This window comes from Pimephales promelas, chromosome 12, assembly GCF_988280905.1.
Source record: "Pimephales promelas chromosome 12, fPimPro1.hap1.1, whole genome shotgun sequence".
Taxonomy (NCBI): Eukaryota; Metazoa; Chordata; class Actinopteri; order Cypriniformes; family Leuciscidae; genus Pimephales; species Pimephales promelas.
In genome coordinates this window covers 27,898,229-27,920,728 of record NC_142780.1, presented here as the reverse complement: position 1 = coordinate 27,920,728, position 22,500 = coordinate 27,898,229, and the positions used below count along the sequence as shown (strand labels likewise).

Genomic DNA, 22,500 nt, shown 5'->3' with positions numbered 1-22,500 from the left:
TCATTGGTGTTGTAAAATCTGTTCCTATACTGTACTGTTGTTGTAATAATTCCCACGTTGACACTTATTTAAATGGGCAATTGCAGGCGTTTGGGTAAGTCTGTTCGAAACCTTCCTGAGCTTCTGAGTTTTACGGGTAGTTATGATAATCCAATGGGACTGAGGTGGACCTCAGCCACACGAAAGGACCGTTGCCTGAAGTGGTACCCAATAGTTAAAGAATCAACACAATTCCACAATATACCCTTCCAATGAGGTAATGAGTCCTGTACCCTCTGGAATAGAATGAGTTGTTGCAGTTAAATCTATGTCATTTGGGACCAGCAAAAGAGCAGTTACGTTGGCCCCTCTGTCTTTCTCTCACACCAGAGAGCTCGATTTGCCAGACAGTATAAGTGGTACACCTATCCTTCACCTTGTTGCTACTGAGTTTTACAGATCTGTATGATCATTTGAGAATTTAGATGGTCCCAGTTGAAGTGAATATACATTTACGGACACTTTAATAGTTGGTGTTTTTGTTATTGCCTACATCTTAAAACGGGCCACAGTTAAAATGAATGATTGTTGTTGCATTAAATAAGGAAACATCAAACCAAGTGATTTCTGCAAACAATTGATGTTAGTATTTTTTTCGCAGCCAATTTTGGAATGACTTTATAGCCAATTGAACCTTTAACTACTAACTTCGACAACCAGAATGTTCTATATATATATATATTCAGAGAGTTCAGAGAGTTCTGCCCAAGAGTTCAGATGCAAAAGCCTCTAAGTGCCGTTTGAAATTTTCTTCTAGAATGATCATTTTTATCAAGCTTGTGTATTTAAGTTCAGTGATTTCACTTAAATGGCAATGATAATTACCTATTAATTGTTATTTAAGTGAAATTACTGAACTTAAGTATACAAGTTTGATAAAAATCATCATTCAAGAAGAAAATTTCAAATGGCATTTAGAGGCTTTTGCATCTGAACTCTTCATATACTTATAAATATATATATATATATATACATATATATATATTTATATACTTATAAATATATATATATATATATATATATATGTTCTAAATATGTATTTATATATACTTATATATATATATATATATATATACTTTTTGCATTGGGCTTTCATCAGATTCCCACCGCCTGTTCTTATCCTCATGTCTGTGGAAGAACTTGTAATCTAATTATGTCATATTAGCCTCATGTTATCATCTAGGCCTCCAAAAGTGTCTCATGTCGGTGGCCTTTTTTACACTTAAAAAAATGCATTTATACATAAACAACATTTATCTTCATAGATTAAAAATTCTATTTATAAAAATGCATATATATATATATATATATATATATATATATATATATATATATATATGTGTGTGTGTGTGTGAGAGAGAGTGCGTGCATTTTTATAAATGATATACTAGATTATAATTTAAAAAAAAATATTGCTTGAATTGCAGGCTGGATAAGCTCTTAATAGCCGTTTGGTGGTTTGAGACCCTAAATGATCTTCTCTCTGATGGTTAGATTATTGATTCAATGTGAGACTTTTGAACCCAGGGTCACCTTATTCAGATACACAGATAGCGTTACTAATTTCTAACAGATATTCCAACACAGTGGATTTTGATATTGCAGCATCTGCACATGATCATGGATGACAAATGACATTTCATGTCAAGTCAGTCCAGTCACTGTCTGAGTCGTGTGCCAGTAGTTGCTCCTTTTTCTTTTTCGTCCTCAATTCCTTGTTGAAGTAAGCGATCCAAAAGGTGATGACAGCCTCCCAATGGCTGCAGTATATCAGGGCGAGGACAGAGGCGGCTTTTCTGTTACAAAGCTCATTTATTAGCTGTTGCTCCCTGTCATAGATTGGACATGTAAGGACACAGAGACTGAGACAGAGCTCTGATTAATCTTGTAACAAAGCAAGTAGATCCATCTGTGTGGCCTTCCTCTTCTCAGTCTTTGCGCCAAGATCTCTACAGCACAGCGTAATTCGACCAGCCAGAGCATGTGTTTATCAAACAAAAGATGCAGTTCTGCCCTGGTGTCTTGGCTGATGTAAAGACAAGGGTGTTAAAAATAATGACATGATTGTGTACTTTTTTTTTCGTCCTTTTGTTCTTTTTGAATAGTATGCTTTACATTGTCTGCAGCAAAGCTACGAGACAACTCGTCTCTATAATCTGAGTGTGTATTACATTTGTTGCAGACTATGGGGTAACACTTTACTTGAAGGGTTGAAGGGACACCTTCATAACCATGACATGACATATGTCTTGAATATGAAGTAAGGTTTATGCATGTTTATGACAACTGTCATTAAGTGTCTTTTGCTCAATAATGACATTTTGAAAGCAAATACGACATTGTTTAAGATGTATTTGTTATGACATCTTGACGTAAAATTAAGTTCAACTGTCATGTCGGCTGTCATGAGGCCATTACAACTGTGCCATGAATTTTTTTCGTGTCCTCTACTACAGTTGTACTAATTGAATTTGTCATTAAAAAGTTATAATGGGTTCATGACAGGCAATGTCAAAACCAACCACCTGACAGTTTAATGTAATGTTAACCAATAAAGCTAGGTGGTTTCTTAAGTTTGATCATTAAGCTGCTATGTCATGTTTATGACAGGTTGTGTTGTCTTAGTAATGTCAAAGTGTCATGACAGACACTGACAGGTTATGATGTATTGGCAGGTGTCATAACAAAGACATCTCAGACAATGTCATATTTGCTTTAAAAATATCATAACTGAGCGAATGACTCTTAATGAAAGTTCTTACAAACATGCATAAAACTTCCTTCATATTCATAACATACAGTATGTCATGTCATGATTATGAAGGTGTCGTGTTAGTCTTATGCTCACCCCTTCAAGTAAAGTATTACCGACTATGGGTTGAACACATGTGAACACATTGATTGTTGGTGCTCATACAGGCACCACAAGTTAAAGTCTTGCTCCCGTAATAGGGTTCAGCAATAATGGCCTGCTGGTTTTTTTTGTATTTTGAAAAATAATAATAAAACAAAAAATAAATGAATAATAATAAAAAATAAATAAAAAGTGGTGGTGCCAGTAAAAAATGCGGACAGGGCAAAGTATCAGGGTTCTGTCACTTCTGTCTATTTATTCTTGGTTTGATGACAGAGCTCTGACACTCCTGTCTTGTGAGCGCGTGGTTCCGATTTCGCTTGGGCCGTTCGCTGTTTTGTCCGTGTGTGTTGTTGTGTTCTGTGTGGTATGCAGTTTGTGTCTTGTGTGAACACGTGGCTTATGAGTGTTCTCATTAGCTGCGTGTTCTTGTCGCATTGTTTAATCACTTGGTTTTCCCTGGCCATGTGCTTTTGTTTTTGTTTTTGTTTTGTTAAGTGTGTAAGCACATGGTTGTCATCTCTGAATATTTGTGCCATGTGCTCTCATGTATATTGTGTAACCTCACCCTATCTTGTTATCTGATTATTGGTTAATTTGTCCAACCTGTCCCCCCTCATTACCTGCCTTGTTTGCTCCATATTTATTCTCCTTGTGTCTGTTTGTGTCCTGTGCCAGATCTTATTCTAACGTTCCCTCTTTTGTGTTCCCATGCCTTGCTGCTGGTCCTGGTTTTCCCCTTGGGGTAGTTTAAAAAAAAATTTTTTTACTTAATTGAGTTTATTAAAAGACCATAAATTGTGCATTATTGAGACCTCATCCCTTCACCCAACCTGTAAACATCAGAATTGGGACAGCTGAAAAAAAAAATCGATCTGATCTCTCCATAAATTCTCACATGCTTTCCTGATTTCTCTACTATAATTAAGTAATTGAGTATGAAGGTCAAACCTATTGTGCATGTAATTAGGCTAAAGGAGTGTTGCTTGACGCCTATATTCACAGTAAATTACAACCTCAATTTATTGCATACAGGTTTTAAAAGTTGCAAAAAGGTCAAAAAAATACTTTTATTTCAATCATTCCCCTGGGAGTGATAATGAGGGTGATTATGGTTGTCGGAGTGCTTGTGTGTGTGTTTATTTTCTCGCCATGAGATTGTTTGGACTGGATAAAGAAAGCGTGAGAGATCAGGAAAAGTGGGCTGTGGCTTCAGGGGTTCAAAGGGAGAAGGGGAAGGACTCGTTTGTTGGGAAGGAATGTAGCTGAGGAGACAGGCTGGTTAACTGGAGATGGTCTAATTAGGGGGGTGTGATGGTGAGAACCTTCACGAAACCCAGAGAGGTCAGAGATTAAAGCCCAGGCCTTATCTCTTTGTACCATGCCAGATTTTCCTCTTTCAAACCTTTTATTAAATGCATGCTTACCTGTTGACTGGTAAAAGTTACAAACCTTCCACTAAAGATCTACATGCTTCTGGCAATCAGGTCTCTGAAGAGACTTTTTAGAAGTGCCATAAATTAGACATCTCCCAGTGGCTCTTTTTAATTATGCAGGCCAGCGTATCGCCCTGTTGGTGAGGCTCATGTAATTTCGCTCTGCTTGACGGGCTATTTGCAGAGTCACAGCTTGATGACATGCTGGCACGCTGCCCTTGATATGCTGTGGCAAGGCGGGGCGTGGGAGGATCGGTGCGGCGGTATTGCCTCCTTCACAGAGTGTCTTGACCCCTTTTTTTTCTCTTTCACCCAACTCTGATGTTAACACTGGAGACCATCATCATCTGCCTGACTAGATTATTTCACATTGGCCTACACTACCTTTTAAGATTGTATGCTAATGTTGAAAGGTCTAGGGTAGAGACCGTAACATTTAAATATTAATGTATTGCTGAAGGTGAGATGTGGTGGAAGAATACATGACAGGCTCTTCTTGAAGGGAAAAATAAACTGGACTTTATTTACAAAAAGCCGAAGCCACTAAATCCACTCAAAGCAAACAATAATAAAGTGCGCTATGTACAAAATAATTGTGTGAACAGAAACAATAAATGGGAAAAGAACAAAAGCGCGGCGCCAAAGAAAAATGAAGAGTTCAGATGCAAAAGCCTCTAAATGCCATTTGAAATTTTCTTCTTTAATGATGATTTTTATCAAGCTTGTATATTTAAGTTCAGTAATTCACTTAAATAACAATTAATAGGTAATTATCATTGCCATTTAAGTGAAATCACTGAACTTAAATATACAAGCTTGATAAAAATGATCATTCTAGAAGAAAATTTCAAATGGCACTTAGAGGCTTTTGCATCTGAACTCTTCAAATGTAGAAAATAAACAGATATCTGTAACTGAACAGAAATACAAGGAGTGACGCTCACTTCTTACCTGGTGTGTATAGACAGTCATCTGCTAGTGCTACGGGTGCAGTGTATATCGCAATATACTAACCTGTGTTCTCCTCCCATAATATCAGTTGTTAACCGACATCTCCGGGCAAATGAAAAGGTAGACATATACTGTGCATCAAAACTAACCTCACATACTACAACATGTCTAGTACTAAAAGTACAAAGAACAAATCACATAGCACCCCACTCAGTTCCAGTGGCGTAGGCAGAAATTGTATTTTGGGTGGGCCAGTGAAAATCTGAGTGGGCGTTTATTTTTTCATAGGAAAAAAATGACTTCAATAATAATTAACCTTAGAGGATAGAACAATTAATAGACAAACAGTTACACCTGCTCAATAAAGGCTGGACAAACCAGTATAGACAATAACCTGTCTATTTTATTCAGGCTAGTCAGCAGTGCAAAGACAGTTCACCCGAAAATAAAATAAGCTGAAATCTTGGCCCAATACTGGCTACGCCCCTGCTCAGTTCACAGGGAGAGCCATACACAAGAACTCGGTTCACCACTGAAAACTCATTTCGCTACAGAGAGAAAAGTTCGCTACAGAAAAGTTTGTTCCTTTTAAAACCAGCTGGGTGGCCTCCAATTGGCTCTCAAGCGCCGCCTTAAAGAGTAACTGAACACTAAACCAACTTTTTTTAGTTAATGATGTTTAAGAATGGATCTTTATTAATACCAGTCATTGATTCGAGTAACTTTTTTGACATTTGTGTATAAAGTGTTTTATTTCTACAATATATGGTGTAAAAACGTCTTAGTGCTGCCCTCTTCAGGTTGAACGGTGGCTACTGTAGTTGAATTTTCCTGTTGGATGTTCCGCACTTCGTGACGTACGCAGGTTTCAGCTCACCACGCCCTTGGCAGTATATAAAAACCAGCTTGGTTCGTCAAAACCACTGTAGGGAGTCAGGAGTTGGAATTGAGAGTATTGAAAACGATCAGGATAGAGCGTTTTAGCATCGATTTCGTCCCCTCTATCTCCGCTGGGGTCTGCCCACTTTTTCAGCATTTTTCAAATATTGCCAGTGGGTGGAGTCAGGCTCTGACCAGGGATTTAGTTACCCTTTAGTGATGACTGACGTCCGACTTGGCCAATCACAGCAACCTGCGAGCAGAGAGAGGGAGCTAGAGACAGAGAGAAGATAATGAGCACAACAACCAACACGTGCAATGTACACTAGCGTGCAACAAAACAAAACATGCGTGGAACGTTACACTAATAATGATTGTTTGCTAAGGTCTTGCTGAAAATTTGCTCAAATTTTATCCTGATAATGATTTTATGCTAAGCTCCTCCTAAAAATGTTGGTAAGATTTTATAATGCTTATAAACTTATGCTGAGTTCTTATTTATAATTTGTCATTTTTTTATGCTAGTAATGACTGCATGTTAACTTCTTCTAAAACTTTGCTCAGATTTTATGCTAATAATGATTTTATGCTGAATTCTTGCTGAAGTATGCTAATAATGATTTTATGCTCATAAAGTGTGCCGCCACTTGCTCAGTCAAGAGAGCGAATGAGAGCCAAACTTTCCTTCTAACTCTGTACTCTTGGAGGCTGAGATGTTCTGCCTTCCTTTCTTCCGTGAAGGGGTCATGGTGAGGTAATTCCTCATTCCGGATGTCGTCACATCTTTGGAGTTCTATGCAGCCCTAAAAACTCTCACACCCCACACTCCCTGGATCAACATGCATGTCGGTGGAAGTTGCACTGGAATATCTCACTCCCCTGAAGTTAAAAGCTTCACATGGCATCAAAATGCCTTTTTCCCAACCTCATAATCCATCTCTCACGTCGATCCCCTCCCCCACCGTTCAGTCTGCTCCAGATGAGGAGGTTTTGTCTGCTGTCCAGACTGACGTCTGCCTCTCTTGTTTCTTCACAGGGTGTAGGATAGATAACTGTGAGGCCTGCTTTAGCAAAGACTTCTGCACAAAGTGCAAGCCTGGTTTTTACTTGCACAAGGGCCATTGCTTCGAAAAGTGTCCGGAGGGCTTTGCTCCCCTGGAGGATAGCATGGAGTGCGGAGGTAAGTATCATTTTATACACGCCTACTAAAAAATCCAGATTAATCTGATTAATGGTTTTTAATGACACCATCACAAATCCCTCTGGTTTGTGTATTAGCTGTTCCAAGATGGTCCTTTGCATCAGCTAGACCATCTTAGACCAGCGACAAACCAATCAAACCAATTTAAGGTGGACATAGTTGCTGATCAATCAGCAAATGATTAGCTTTTTTGCCTAAAAATTGTATGAATAAAGAGACTGTTGACATCAGATATGTTATCAAATCCGAACCTTTGTAGCCATCATCATTGGTTTTCATTATCATTAACATCTAGTTCTCTAAATAAGTTTTCTTTCACCCAATAGAAGGTTGTGAGGTGGGCCAGTGGAGTGAGTGGGGGACCTGCGCCAGAAGAAACAAGACCTGTGGTTTCAAGTGGGGTCTGGAAACCCGAACACGACATATTGTGAAGAAGCCACCAAAGGACACAATACCATGTCCAACCATCGCCGAATCCAGGAGATGCAAAATGGCTATGCGACATTGCAGGAGAGGTGAGTGTATGTGTGTGTGTGATTGGATCAGCATATGTTGATCTAGGCCTGCTCATGCCTTCAATATAAGCCTTGGTTTAAGATAAAAATCATTAATTCCTTCTGCAAATCATGAATTTTTAAACCTTTTCCACTTGAAGAAGGAAATAAAACTGTGGCCATTTCGGCTGCATCTCACCTGTTTAATCTTGAGCTCTGTATTTTTGGATTGAACTCGGCCGATTTGGGTTTTCAGTGTCGACTGGCATTTTCATTCATGATTTATTAGTATTTTTCCATGCTCACTTTAGCCAGCTCGCCTTAGGTTTTTTTTTTTCTCTCTCTTTTCTTGAGAGCGTATGTGTTCTCTCGCTTATTCTCCTCTCCTCCCAGTGGAATTCCTTTAAGTATGAAGTGCAGGTTTCCTCAATGGTACTCTGTTTCCTTTCTCTATAAGAGAGTTATTTGCGGTAGGTGGTGCATGTATTTTACCACTAAAACGAGAAGTCAAATCGGAGGGAAAATATTTTTTGAGTAAATAGAGCCAAGGAAACATATTTTATAAAGTGTTTAGTTTTAGAAGAGATGGGCCAAGTTTACTCGTGGAAATAATTGCCCTATTCAGGAGGGCTTATCAGGAAAACTCACGATGATAATTAATCGAGACGTTTCCTCGTGGCTTTTTCATTCTGCTCACCTGAACAAACTTAAATCTTTTGTGGTCACTGACTTATGATACTGTCACACCGAGTACACATGCAATTTCAATTTCAGAGGTCAGTAAAGGACAACACATTCACATTGAGAACGTTTTTGACTGATTATGGAAAGGTTAATTGTCAACCCAGAGACCTGAGGCAATATAAAGCTGAACTTGCTCAGTTTCCATTGTTTATTTAGGTACCCCAGTCTGCTACTCTATCTAAATTTCCATAATGTCCACCTTAGTATCAGGTCATAGCCACTGAATTTTGCTCCGTGAGGTATTAGTTTTGAGAAGCGCATCGCTAAAACTGAATCCATCCATCTTCATTTAAATCACTTGGAAGAAATAAAAAAATGTTTCTACTTTTGGAACATATGCACTCTGACAGCTGCTTTAGAGACGTGCTGATTGAATAAGTATGTTTCTAACATGTCACATGGCTCTTTTCTCGTTTCGGAGCTTGTAAGGTGCGGAGCGAAGGTTGGAAATAGTGATTTTTTGGCATGTCTTCCTTCTGTACCCACGTTGGCTCTCTCCACAGGAATTTCCTTCAATAATTCAGTTCCTCCTGACCTTTTCCAAAAGTGCTTTATAGTCATCTTTAATTAAAAACTGGCATTGTGATGTATGGTTCCTGGTTTCAATTACAGTATCTCATCTGAGGTCAGTGATTAAGTTGCCATTGTTAAAGTCTTAATTAAACGTGCAGTGCTCGCTCCTTTGTTACATTTAGAAACCAATAACCAAGTAAGCTTTTGGAAAAGTCCTACATGGTAATATATAGGGTTGGGTATCGTTTGAATTTGAACGATTCTGATTCCGATTCCTTGTTTCGATTCCGGTTCCTAACGATTCTCAATTCCGATTCTTTTAAGAGGCAGGGTCAAAAAAGTTTAGCTAACCTTGCTAACCAACGGTCTTTCAGAAGGAAATAATCATTTCTGAAGGAAATACTCCTTTTGTCACATTTTTGCATTTTGCCGAGATTTCGTTAATTTTAGAAAAGTGAAGCCACACTTTGGACCGCCGACGTAAGCTACTCATGTTCGACTCGCGCGGTTATGCCAACACTTCCGGTAGACGCTTCTTCGTTGGTGTTGTTCAGCGGTTTCTTCTTCCGTCGGCGGACTGTGAATATCGAAACTAGGAATCGAAATTGTAACTTTTGAACGATTCCGGGAAAAACGAAAAGTTAGTCCCGGTTCCAATCGATACTCGATTCTCGATACCCAACCCTAGTAATATAGTCATAATGAGTCACGAACTGGAAATAGCATGTAAATTGCATTTGAACATACCAAGAAATGTTTAACAGCAAGTTGTTAGTAATGATACTGATACAATACTTAATTTCGATATAGATATCATTAAATACAATGATGATGACTCTGATCAATTCAGTTCAATAAAGGATTTGTCTGACGGATTAAAAGTAGTGAAGTATTTTTGAACAATTCATTAAAAGAACGACATATTAAGAGTCATTAGTTTGGGAATCAGACTACTCTGGGCATGCTGTACAGAACCGATTAAAAATATAATTTGTTAATTAATCAGGCTACGCTTAGTCATGCTGTATGGTTTTCATAATAATAAAAAAGCACTTGCGCACAAGAATCATTTGTCTGTGAATTGAGCTACACTGGTCGCACAATATGTATTTGATTCACTAAAATCTAATTTGATAGTGAATCAGGCTACATTGGTCATGTTGTTTGTTTTTAATTCACTAAAAAGAACCAGTTGGATCACTGAAAATAACCAATTCATGAGAGCCATTTATTTATAAATGTTGACCACACTGATCGTGCTGTATGTTTAAGGGGTCAGTTCACCCAAAAATGAAAATCATGTCATTAATGAATCACCCTCATGTCGTTCCCATCCCGTAAGACACAGTTTAAGATATTTTAGATTTAGTCAGAGAGCTTTCTGTCCCTCCATTGAAAATGTGTATATGGTATACTGTCCTTGTCCAGAATCAAAGTAGTCCATGTGACATCAGTGGGTTAGTTACAATGTTTTTAAGCATCAAAAATATATTTTGATCCAAAAATCACAAAAACTGTGAATTTATTCAGCATTGTTTTCTCTTCCGGTTCTGTTGTCAATTCGTCTGTTGTCAAAAAAAAAACTGATGTTCAGGAGATCTACTATAGAAATATTGATGATACTCTATGGGTCTGTTCACAACTGTTTTTTAATTAAAAAAAATAACCAGGTACACGCCCTCCAAAACACTTTTGAGATGGATTTAAATTCGATCAATCAAACCACTTCAGGAGGCGTTTTGAGTTGCGTTTCAAACGAAACTGGACATGTGTAAATGCATCTGGTTGCTAAAAGCACATATATGCAATTTTTGCTGTTCCAACAATGGTAAAAAATAAATGTGTGAGAGGGTCATACAGGCTCCTGTAGGCCAGATTTGACAGCACTACTGCAACACGCATGTGGCCCGCCGCAGATGAGTAGCTGTTCGCCGTCGCATCCTGAAGCTCAACACACACTTATCTTAATTAAAAGTAGTGAGACTAAATGATCTCACCAGTACTGATGCCACACTCTCTCCTATTGCAGTCTTTGATCTTGAAATTAACTGATAATAAATGAAATGCAGCCCATGTTCTCACATCTTTCTCTGATGTGAACACCGTTAAATTAGCATATAGAGTGGGAATTAAAGATCGGATTTCTATTTGTTTTTCGTTGGACTTGGAACATTTATGTTGCCGAGTGTGAATGGAACAGTTTTAACAAATCGGATCGCTATCTGATCAGTAAGAACGCAAAAGTGATTTTCTATAGAAATAATGATTGTATGGTCATTTTCTTGCATCCCAGTGCTGGGACGGCAGATCAAATATTGTGCATGGTTGACCAGGAAGTTACCAAAGCCTTTGTATAAGGATATGGGCGCTTGGTTTAGAGTCTTCATAAAACAAGAGGCCAGGATAACATAGCCTCCGACTAACCTCTTACATTACACTGGATTCCAAGGACTTTACCAATAAGTCCCTGAATGCTACCTAATACGACAGCTTTGCTCTGCAATATAACAAATTACTTTGTGAGACATAAATAGGATTACAGCCAGACTATAAACATGTACGCATGTGTAAGTTTATGTATGCCCTGCTGCCAAGCAAATTGCTCTACATGAGAATAAAATGAGGTAAAAGGTGACTGTGGGGGGTTGTTCTAGAATACAACCCTGTTACCATAATGCACATAACATTAGATACCAGACACCCGCTTGTGGAAATCGGTATAAGATTACATAACAGCAGACTTTGCAGATTGCTATGGATTAGACAAAGGCAGGAAATATGAGAAGGTAAATAACATCAGATGAGTTATACATGTGAATATATTTCTGGCATTGTTTATCTGATCATCCAGCTTCCGTTTCTTTGAGCTTAAATGTCGCCAGACGTCATTTACAGACCCTAGCTTGAACTTGACGCACGAGCGATTTAAGAAAAGATGAAAACATCTGGACACCAGTAGTTTAAAGCACTCACATGCACCAGTGCAACAGTAAGTACAAGGCCCTTTTTTCTGTAGATATTTACAATTACTTTAGATTGGGGGTTAGCACATGAATTCCGATATTTTCAGATCGGTTTCAGGTCTCATTGATACGGAAGCTTGTTTCCTCCACAGAATGAAAAATAAAAAGTTAATTTCGACTTTATTTCTCAGAATTGCGAGATGTAAAGTCAGAATTGCGAGATATAAAGTCAGAATTGCGTGATATAAAGTCGCAATTGCGTGTTATAAAGTCAGAATTGCAAGATATAAAGTCACAATTGCGAGATATAAAGTCAGAATTGCATGATATAGTCACAATTGCGAGATACAAAATCACAATTGCGAGATATAAAGTAAAAATTGGTAGATATAAAGTCGCAATTGCGTGTTATAAAGTCAGAAATCCATGATATAAAGTCAGAATTGTAAGATTTAAACTATTCTGAGGGGGGAAAAAGTTAGTCTTTTTTTTCTCCTTAGAATTGGTAATGATAACCTGATAACTCGCAATTGAGAGTTTATATCTCACAATTCTGAGAAAAGATGTCAGAATTTTGACATATAAACTCGCAATTATGTGTTGTAAAGTCAGAATTGTGAGATAAAAAGTCGCACTACTGTCTTTTTTTCTCAGAATTGCGACTTTATATCATGCAATTGTGATTTTATATCTCACAATTCTGACTGTATATCTCGCAATTCTGACTTTGTAACACGCAATTCTGACTTTATATCTCGCAATTCTGACTTTATAACACGCAATTGTGACTTTATATGTTGCAATTGAGACTTTATTTCACACAATTCTGACTTCATATCTCGCAATTGTGTGATAAAAAGTCGCAATTTTTTTTTTTTTTTTTTTTTAGTGGCGGAAACAAGCTTCCATACATTGATATGTGGAATGAATGATACATGGTACGTGCATTTGCATCTGCCATGTAAGAGGACAGATTTTCTCGTCAGTGCGAGTCAGACGTCATTGAAAAAGTGACGTGGTGAATGATATCAACTCAGGTGCAATCACATGACTGTTTTCAATGGCACAATGGAGGGCTCAACCCAATGCTTTGCTGACCTTTAAAGGTGGTGCCGAAAGCAAAAGCTTTTATTATCATTGTGTGTGCCTCCATTGCAAATCTGTTTTTACTTCCTTTTCCTGGTCTGTACATCTATATTGGTTTGTTTTGCCAACTGTATAGTGTAAATGCAGATATCAGATATGGGTCACTTAAAGGATGATGTAAGCATGTCGTCAAAGAGATCGGATATAATCAACAAACCCAAATTGGGCAGTGTAAATGCGGCCAAAGTAACTTTGCATGTACATGCCAACTTATTCTAACCGTAACAACTCGCTAATACTCTTGACATGAGAGTTAGTTGACATGTAGTTGAAAAGTTACTTATAGTAGTTAGTAGAAAGTCTAAGTAGACTATTGAAATAAAGTTTATATAAATTAAATGCTATAAATACTTTCAATTGATTTCATCTTTTTATAAGTTTTACCAAAAAACATAATAATAATTTAAAAGGAATTTATAAATCTGATCATTACCTTACTTGGTGCAAAACAATATAGATATAGTGCAGTCCATTTTCCAAACAAATGAATCTTACAAAATAGTTCTTTCAATTAATCACTTTAAAAAGTATCAAACTTGCACGTTGTTGGTTTGAATGAATCAGATAAAATTAACTTTGAATTAACGTCTCGCTGACTATTGTTGAATATCGCCATCGTTCACTTTTCTACTGAAGATCTGGGAGTGGGTTGCCGGGCCAACTCTATCCCAGCAGGCTAGACGGCCTCTTTCTGGCAGCGTGATGGGACTCCTCAGGGTGGTGTATAGAGTGGGCTGTAAACACAATTTATTAATAGTCGCCCGGCTGTTCGCGAAAATGAAATGCCTGCTGAGCTCTAGCTTTCACCTAACCAAGCCCCTGTCATCAAATCAACTGACTGACCAGCCACACTAGAGAGAGAGTGAGGCTAAGACAATTCTGCCATGAAAGTGCTCTGTAGAGTGATATTCCAGCAGGGAGCGTCTGTCAGTTGAACTGCTGTTCTGTGGATAGATTTTCCTTCCTTCCCGTAGCAATGTTTTTCACAAAGATTGTTAGCCCTGTGTCTTTTTGTAACCAACAAGCAGCAGGTTACGTAATGTCAATTGTATTAAATATTGTGTAAACAACTTAGACTCTTATTGCCTCCAATCATCTCCCTAATCCTTGTAGTAATTCCCTAAGATTGTATTTGGTGTGACTGAGGTTCAGACACAAACACGACATTGAGACTTATTGGATTTATTTTTTTATTTATTTTTTTGTTCGTAGCAAAGCGGCTTTCGGATTCTCAGACAGCTAAAAATTGTGTATTGAATGTGGGGGTGTTACTTCAGGAACAAGTAAGACTCAGTGCAATGATATGCATGCTCATCTTCTCGTAACGATTCTCTGTGGTTTCTAGATTCTATTGCTCAGGGCCAAAGAGCCTTGCATGGTACAATTGATTTCCCATTTTTGAAACGGGCAAAACATACCGTTTTTCCTATATGCCCTGATATCTGTGACAGTTCCTTGTCCTTCTTGGGTTGCTCATGATCCTTTCTCTCGCTCTTAAATGTATCATTTAGACACTTTGGGTTCTTGCAAGAGTTTTATACTATTCAAAATTCAATTGAGGATGCCTTTAAAATTAAAATTAAATTAAATTAATACATTTGATTTAAATTGAGCTCGCATGAGCAAACCATTGCAATTTGAACTTGGCGTCCAATTTTGTTTTGGTCTGTGGGACTAGTTTTAAATTTCTGAATGCTGGTGTGGGAGGGGAGATACTGATGTGTGCAGAGGAAGCAGGAGAAAAAAAAATACTTGTTGGACTTCCACAAAAAATATCTAAAAATAAGAGTTATTCAAATTTATTTTATGTTTTAACGTACAGAATATTTTATGTTAAAGTCTACTGTCTATTTGTCTATTTAAAAAAAAAAAGTTTTACAGGCACAGGGTTGGACATGTTTCTTGGTTATATGCGACAGCATAGAAATACTCCTTCCTTTTTCCTGCTAAGTCAGAAACATAATTTCTACCAGAAAGACTCGGGAGCATAAAAACTGTAACAATAAATACATTTATTGATAGCCCAGCAAGCAATAAAGTTCTTTAGCCTAGGCCCCATCCATAGCTCGCAATCCAAGGGTCCGGACTCTGCATTTCCTGCCTGAAGACGAAGGCAGGGGCGCAGCCAACCCACTGGGAGGTATAGGAAGAGACCATCCTGGTGGTGGTGGGGAGTATGGAGGTAAATGAAAGCATCAGCATCTGCGAACTCAAACATGTATAAATACCGGTCTTTTATACCGCAACTATTAGACACAATTGGATAGATGAGAAGGTAATACGTGACGTAGCAATTGAGTCTTCCTGGCGGAACTGAACGCTAAAGCTTCCATGTCTGTAGGAATTGAAAAAAGATGACACCAGAGTGAGACTGATACGGGACTTAAAAAATCAATGTAGATCTGTACCTACAGGATTTTGCGTCTTTTAACAAATACAGACACTTATTTTTAGCGGACACAGGAGTGAAAAGTTGATCCTTTGCAAACCACTATTTTGGACCCTCATTGACCTTTAATTGACCCCATTGACTGCTTGCAACGCCAAGGTCATGGGTTTTAGATTACCAGGGAAAGCAAGAACTGATAAGAATATAAAATGTGTACCTTGAAATGCTTTGGATAAAAGCGTCTGCCAAATGTAAAATCTAATGTACGGACAAAAATCCTCGAACATTCTTCAGAATATTATCTTTTGTATCTCTTTATGTTGTGTCAATTTAAATGCACCACAGGCATCAAGGAACATTACTTCACCCCCTTTGTTTATCTCAATTTGGCTAGTGTGACATTAACGCTCTCTTGAATATTGAAACTAATACTCCCTTTAGAAGTCGTGGGGAGATCAGTGGCTGCAGAGGCGCTATTTGCCTTCCCGTCTTCGGATGAGGATGGAGCTCCAGCCCCCTTCCTCCCCCCTCTAAATCCTCTGCTTGTCAGTTCAGGCCAGTCTGGGAGCCAGATGGAGACTATGGTAAAGTGATGCCCACAGAGGAGTAATTGCCTTTAATCTGTTATTGAGGGAAGCAGGATGAGACCCGCAGCAAGGCATACCCCTCTGTGCCACAGAGAAAACACTGGCGGAGTTTCGTTTTAATGTGTGCGCGGCTTTGTGTGGCACTGGTGTGTTTATGGTTAGTTAGCGGAGTGAATTCGGGGGCTTGGCAGGATAACCTTGTCCGCCAAGCATTTTAATTACGCTCTATGATCTGACTCTGGGCCTGTGTTTAGTTTGGAAAACCAAAAATCCAAATCCATATTTGAACGTCTTTTGAGTGTCAAACATTCCTGCTACAGATGCGAGCATCCACAGACAACTAATTCACTTCTTATGCGAGTCTCTTACGCGCGCCCTGTGCCGAGCGCCCCTCCAAAACAAATAGCGGACGCCTCTCGCCACTGCTGCCGAGAGTGTGTGTTTGCACTTATTTATTTAATAACTGTCAGGCTGCCTTGCGCTTCCCACTAAAACTTGGGCCTCTCGCAGGAGAAAGTGATCCGCAGATGACGACTCCCGATGAGATCCTGACTCAGTGTTGAAATTCAGGAATGATAAATGGTGTATTACGTCTGGGTAATATTGCGGGCTATCGTTGGATAGAGCAGGAGCGCAGTGTGTGCTGTTTTCCCAGGGCAAGAGGAGCTCACTAATTGGCTGCCGTGTTGGGTGATTATCCGTGCCTTGCGCCCAGGTCTGTTGTGACTGGTGTGCCAATGGACTAATCTTTCTTTAATTAGCTGACTCCGCAGGACTGACTGACCGCTTTTTCACAGCCAACTTGCGTTCACACAACCGCTCCCATACTTTTCCCAGCTAACTCTAAACCCCTTTGGACTTTTTTTTTTTTTAAATTTGTTTTGCGGCAACGCTAATATTATTGGCTCTGTATGATGAATCGCTCGTTGGTTTCTAGCTCGTAGGTCGATTTGGATAAAAGTGTCTCCAAAACATAAATATCCATTTAAAGCCTGACTGAAGATAAGTCATCTGAGATTGGACATATGGTCCGAGGTCAACAGTAAATGGTGTTTGTCAATAGTTATTGATCCTTAATGATTGTTATTGAATTATTCATAAGAAGTCATTGAGATATTGATATCCCAGCCCATTGATTGCAGTTTTCGTGATTTTCGGTTGGCTTTTCTAAAGGTGCCTGATTACAAGAAATTACGTTCACTTATATCTACGTTGATTTCACGTATATCTACCAATTGTGCCATTGTGCAAAATAACTTAATTTGACACTTAATGTTTTTAGGAATTTAAATCTCAAAATCAAACTTTATATAACTTTGTATCTCAAAATTGCACATTTTTATGTTATATCTAAACAACTTTATTGTTCATAATTCTAACATTGTATCTCACAATTGTGACTTCACTTCATATCTTACAATGTGACTTAATTTCTTATTTTAAAGTCTATCACTATAAACCTTTTTTTTTTTTTTTACTCAAGTGGAAAGGGCTTCCATACTTTTGTATATCTACACATTTTTGAGGTTTTGGAGAATAAGTAAAAATCAAAGCAATCTGTCTATCTAGCTTTGCAAACCCGACACTTGACACACAGTCTCACTCCAGAATTTGCTGGATGTTTATCACTCTGTGTTTACATAGAAAGGCACTCTCTAACTTGAAAGTCACTTTAAATTGCCCCCTTGATAGCAGAAAATTGCAGCTTTTGAGAGTTATAAAAAAATACATATATATTCCCTACTGGAGAGACCAGGTCATTCAAGTCAGAAGCCATGCAAAAGTCATAGCTGTCAGTCAGGGAGTGCATCAGTTCAGGCAACTTCTCACCTGCTTTACAATTTGTGTGACGCCCTCTGCCTAAATGTGATCTCTGAAGAGTTCTGCCAGTGCTAAATCTTCCACAAAGACGGAGGTCATTACCAGTAGCCCTGGGCTTTCTTTTATTCAGTTACATTCCTTGTAGGGGGGGAGAGGGATCTGATTAACTCCCCACAAAAAGCTCTGCTCCCTGACCAAAATAAATATGGCCCCTGTCATTCTGTCAGCAACTGTCTTCAATATTTGAAACACCCCATGATTCCGCCGACTTTTATATGGAGAATCCGTCGTCATTCCACAGGCATGAACCATAAATGTGGAGTCCTGTGAAAGAGGGACTGGGGTATAGGGGATCTATCTTTCTGCCTGTCTGCCTCTCTGTTTGATATGCCTGCTTTTTGTTTTCTTCTTGCTTTTTTTGTTTTTTATTTTTTCAAATCATGTAGATTCTTAGTATTTCATTCAGAGGTTTTCAGTCAGGGGTCTGAAGACCCTCAGTGCTTCAGAAAAGGGTGTCTGTGACGAATTTGAGAAAGAATTTTAAGATATTAAGTACATTTAAAATTCACATCCACCTATTATTATTTCATTCTGCTTTCTGAGTGTCCTAATTATTATAATGATTATTTAATTCAATTGACAGTCAAAGTTTAAGTCGTTTTCATGATCTTCATAACTTTAATTTGATCTTTTTATACTTCTGTGAAGAAAAAAAATTTTTTTTTTAGTTCCAGCTAGAATAAATTCACAATTACAGAGTTTTAATGGGGATTTATTAAAATATGAAGAGTTCAGATGCAAAAGCCTCTAAGTGCCATTTAAAATTTTCTTCTAGAATGATCATTTTTATCAGGCTTGTATATTTAAGTTCAGTGATTTCACTTAAATTGCAATAATAATTACCTATTAATTGTTATTTAAGTGAAATTACTGAACTTAAATCTACAAGTTTGATAAAAATCATCTTTAAAGAAGAAAATTTCAAATGGCATTTAGAGGCTTTTGCATCTGAACTCTTCATATATAGCTGCTTTTATATTTTAGGGAAGGGGTCTCTTGCAAAAGGGATCATCATATTTAGGCGTCTTTGGCATCAAGACCTTCCTTCCTTCCTTAGAATTTTTTCTATTCAAAATGTACAAAATTGATATTATATACGTATCATGAATCCATTTTCCACAATGTGTTTCTGTGTTACCCTGAATCACTAAGGTACACCTAATAAGTATTTATATTTAGACTATTCATGGTTCGGGTTGTACCACTGCAGGGTAGCCAAGTACTTGCGTGACTCGTCATAGATAGAAACAGAGACTGCTAGAGCAGTAAACACAATATACATTCTAGTGACATTGACTTTCAGCTGTTATTTTGTCTCATGAAAGAATCATAGGTTTACCATCGCTCGAAATGTATACCATTTGAATGTGGCCCTTCTGTCTTCCAGGTGTCTGCATAGCCCACTGCAAGCCCTTCCGCAAGGCCCCACACATGCTTTCATCTCCACAGACACACACAACAGCCACTTCCTCCACACAGCATTCAATAAACATGCATTCATACATTCCCACACATAAGCACTAATGTATAAGCTCAATTTTTGATAATGTGTATGCTGAGGTTCCGTTTCATGTACCCGCAATATCAGTGGGACACTGGCACGTCCTAGACCACTCCCCTCTTCGGGGCTAGATGGGAGCGGGGTATGACTTTCAACATCTGGTGCACAGTTGCACCAACTCAACCGCTGAAATCTTCGGTCCTCTCTCGGGCATTTTTATTGAGACATCACAGCTTGTAATCAGAGCCTCACAATACTGAGGGAAGCTGTGGCTTCTGACCCACTCGCATCCAGCGGCTTGGACCAACGAAACAGACACCCAGACAAAACAAAGTGTCGTTTGCTGCTGGATTCATGTGTTTTTAGGCATTTGTACATCCAAGCTTGCATACACACAGCAGCGAATAGCCAAAAGAGCTGTGTCAATTTGCAATTGGGTAAATTCAATAAAATAAACAGATGGGTTGTAAATTGGGCCGTGCACTATTTGGAACTGAAATAAGAGTTCCTCAAAAATCCCAGTGAAATTCCTGAATTGGATTTGGTTTTAAATGTAAGTAAGTAGAATTAAAATGAATTGAAATTCGAAGAAATTTAAAAGAATTTTGTTTTAAAAATTAGAAGGTTTATAGGCCTTTTAATCATTTTAATATTTTATGGTTTAGTCATTTGTTATGTGCTTTTCTCATTATTTTTTTTTTAAATCTTTTTTTTTATAAAATATTTAAATTTTTGTTTTATTAAATTTAGTACTAGAACATCATCTTGAATTTCAGTTAGTTGCCAAGGCAACATTTATCATTTTATTTTTTAATCTAATGTACATATCTTACTTCATCTTTATTTCAATTATATAAAAACTAGCCAATTTCTAGTCCATTTTTAGTCACATCTTCATTTCTCAAATTTGCACAACCCTTGTTTTAAGTTAAAAATATTCCCTCAGATTTCCCATTTAAATGGTGCAGTTGCTCTTGGTTGAAACTCCAGCTTTCTTAATGCTAAATTTATGCAGATTTTATTCAGAACTGTAACTTCAGTATTGCTAGTTTTAGTTGGTTTGTTTGCCTCTCAATGTTCATCCAGATCCCAAGTCTCCAGTGTTTATACTTAATACCTGGATGTAGGACAAATCCCTGCTACCTCTAGTTACTTTTGGATCTTTTCCCTGACATGTTCCTGTTTTTCTAACCATTGCTGTGGCGTGAAACCCCTGACCCAATTGGGCCTTGAAAGAGCTCATAGCATAAGTACTGTTGTAGAACCAGGGGAATTACTGGCACCAGAGCAGATCCATAAAAGCTGCCAGTTTCTTGGGTTGACAGGAACCTTTGCACCTAGATCCTCAAAACATTAAACACACCTCACAGCCCCACAGGCCCACAGATGCACAAGTACAAAAGTTTATATTGCTCTTCTTTAAAGTTAAGTTGTCTCGAAAGGATACAAGCACACCATTTAGACATATGAAAGCTCTTTGAAGGGAATTTTAGAAACAGAGGTAAGGAAAGGAAAGCAGACGTAACACCATTAACTTGAAGCATTTCACAAAGGGTTCCTGCCCTCGAAAACACGCGCTTACACACTACACACTCTTTAGTTTTAGTGTGTAAGCCTGTCTGATTTGGCACCGCTCATCTGCCTCATGGGCACTTCCTCTTTATGTAGAAAACCACTTGGTTCCTGGGGACGAGAGGCAGGTTTCCTCTCCGTTCCCCATTGGAGATGGAGATTGAAGGCCTTGTTTCTGAAATGAGATATAAAGAACACATCAAGCCGCACAATTTCCTCTTACATCCTCCAGAAGTACCCTTGGGGAGCAAACAGATTTTGAGCGTATTGCTCAGAAACACATATGGCCCAGACAGGGCTATGACAGGTACTTTCTCGACCCAAGATGTAGCCTAAAGGTTTGCTTTATAGTATGGCTGCACCTCAGTGTGTATTTATATAAGGAACAGATTAGATTGTATGAATTTAACATGGACCCCTGTTTGAAAAGCCCCAGTGGTGACGGCGGCCCCAAATGTTTCCCATAGCTCCACAATAATGAACGTTCAGTCTCCTGCCAGGACAACCGCACATAGGGGTGTAAAATTGTTCTACCTCTGCATCCATATGTACAGTACATGACAAAATCTGAATTTTGGCCTCTGTGTAAGGGGGCTATGATGTTCTTTTTTGCCATGACGCACACACATATACTGTAGGCCGTACTTCCATCACCCACAGCACTCAGGAAATGCAGCCTCAGGAGTAAAATCGAAAACAAATGTTCCATCAAATAGTTTGTGTAATTTTAGTGTGACGAGGTCAAATCCTTGGCGAAGCTGTTGAATTTTTTCCCCATATTTTTCCTTTTGTTCCATTTTCAGAGCAAACATGAAAATGAGATTTTATTGTACAGTTGTGCACTCCTGGAGCAAGCGGAAAAAGTGACGGATTCCAGGGGCGAGATTTTTTCCTGTTTGTATGTATCAGCAAAGATAGAAGCCTTAATCATGAGCTATTTATAGCAACTGTTTTTTTTTTATTCATATAAACAAAAGGTGTTCTTAGACATTCCGAGATGTTAGTCACAAAATGCCTGGGCGAATAGAACAGCACATCAGTTCCTTTCCTCGCAATCCGACGATGGCTGATTTGATAAGAACCACTCCTAGTATCTCATTCCTTCGTTCTATCAGCACGAAACAGATGTTTACGTAAATCTGACAGATCAAAGCGTTGCGCTCAAGTTTTGAATACACTTAAGCGAATCCAGAAAAACAGAATACCTTTCCTCGGCTATAGCCGTCATTTGCCTTATCAGAAATGAAGCATTCGTGAAACTGCGGCATGTGACACAAATTATAAATATGTGGTATTCTCTTGATCTTTTTTATCATCCTACTGCCGTTTTCTCAGTCCTGGTTAGTAATA

At 38.3% G+C, this 22,500-nt stretch overlaps 1 protein-coding gene across 2 annotated transcripts in view; it reads left to right on the top strand.

Moving 5' to 3' along the window:
- The window catches only part of rspo2 (R-spondin 2), a 60,531-nt gene that overhangs the window by 27,954 nt on the left and 10,077 nt on the right, over window positions 1-22,500 (top strand). For both annotated transcript variants that reach the window (XM_039650820.2, XM_039650821.2), the window contains 2 exons: window positions 7,196-7,339; window positions 7,687-7,875. In XM_039650820.2, coding sequence (XP_039506754.1) covers window positions 7,196-7,339; window positions 7,687-7,875 — 333 coding nt within the window. The remainder of the gene's footprint in view (window positions 1-7,195; window positions 7,340-7,686; window positions 7,876-22,500) is intronic.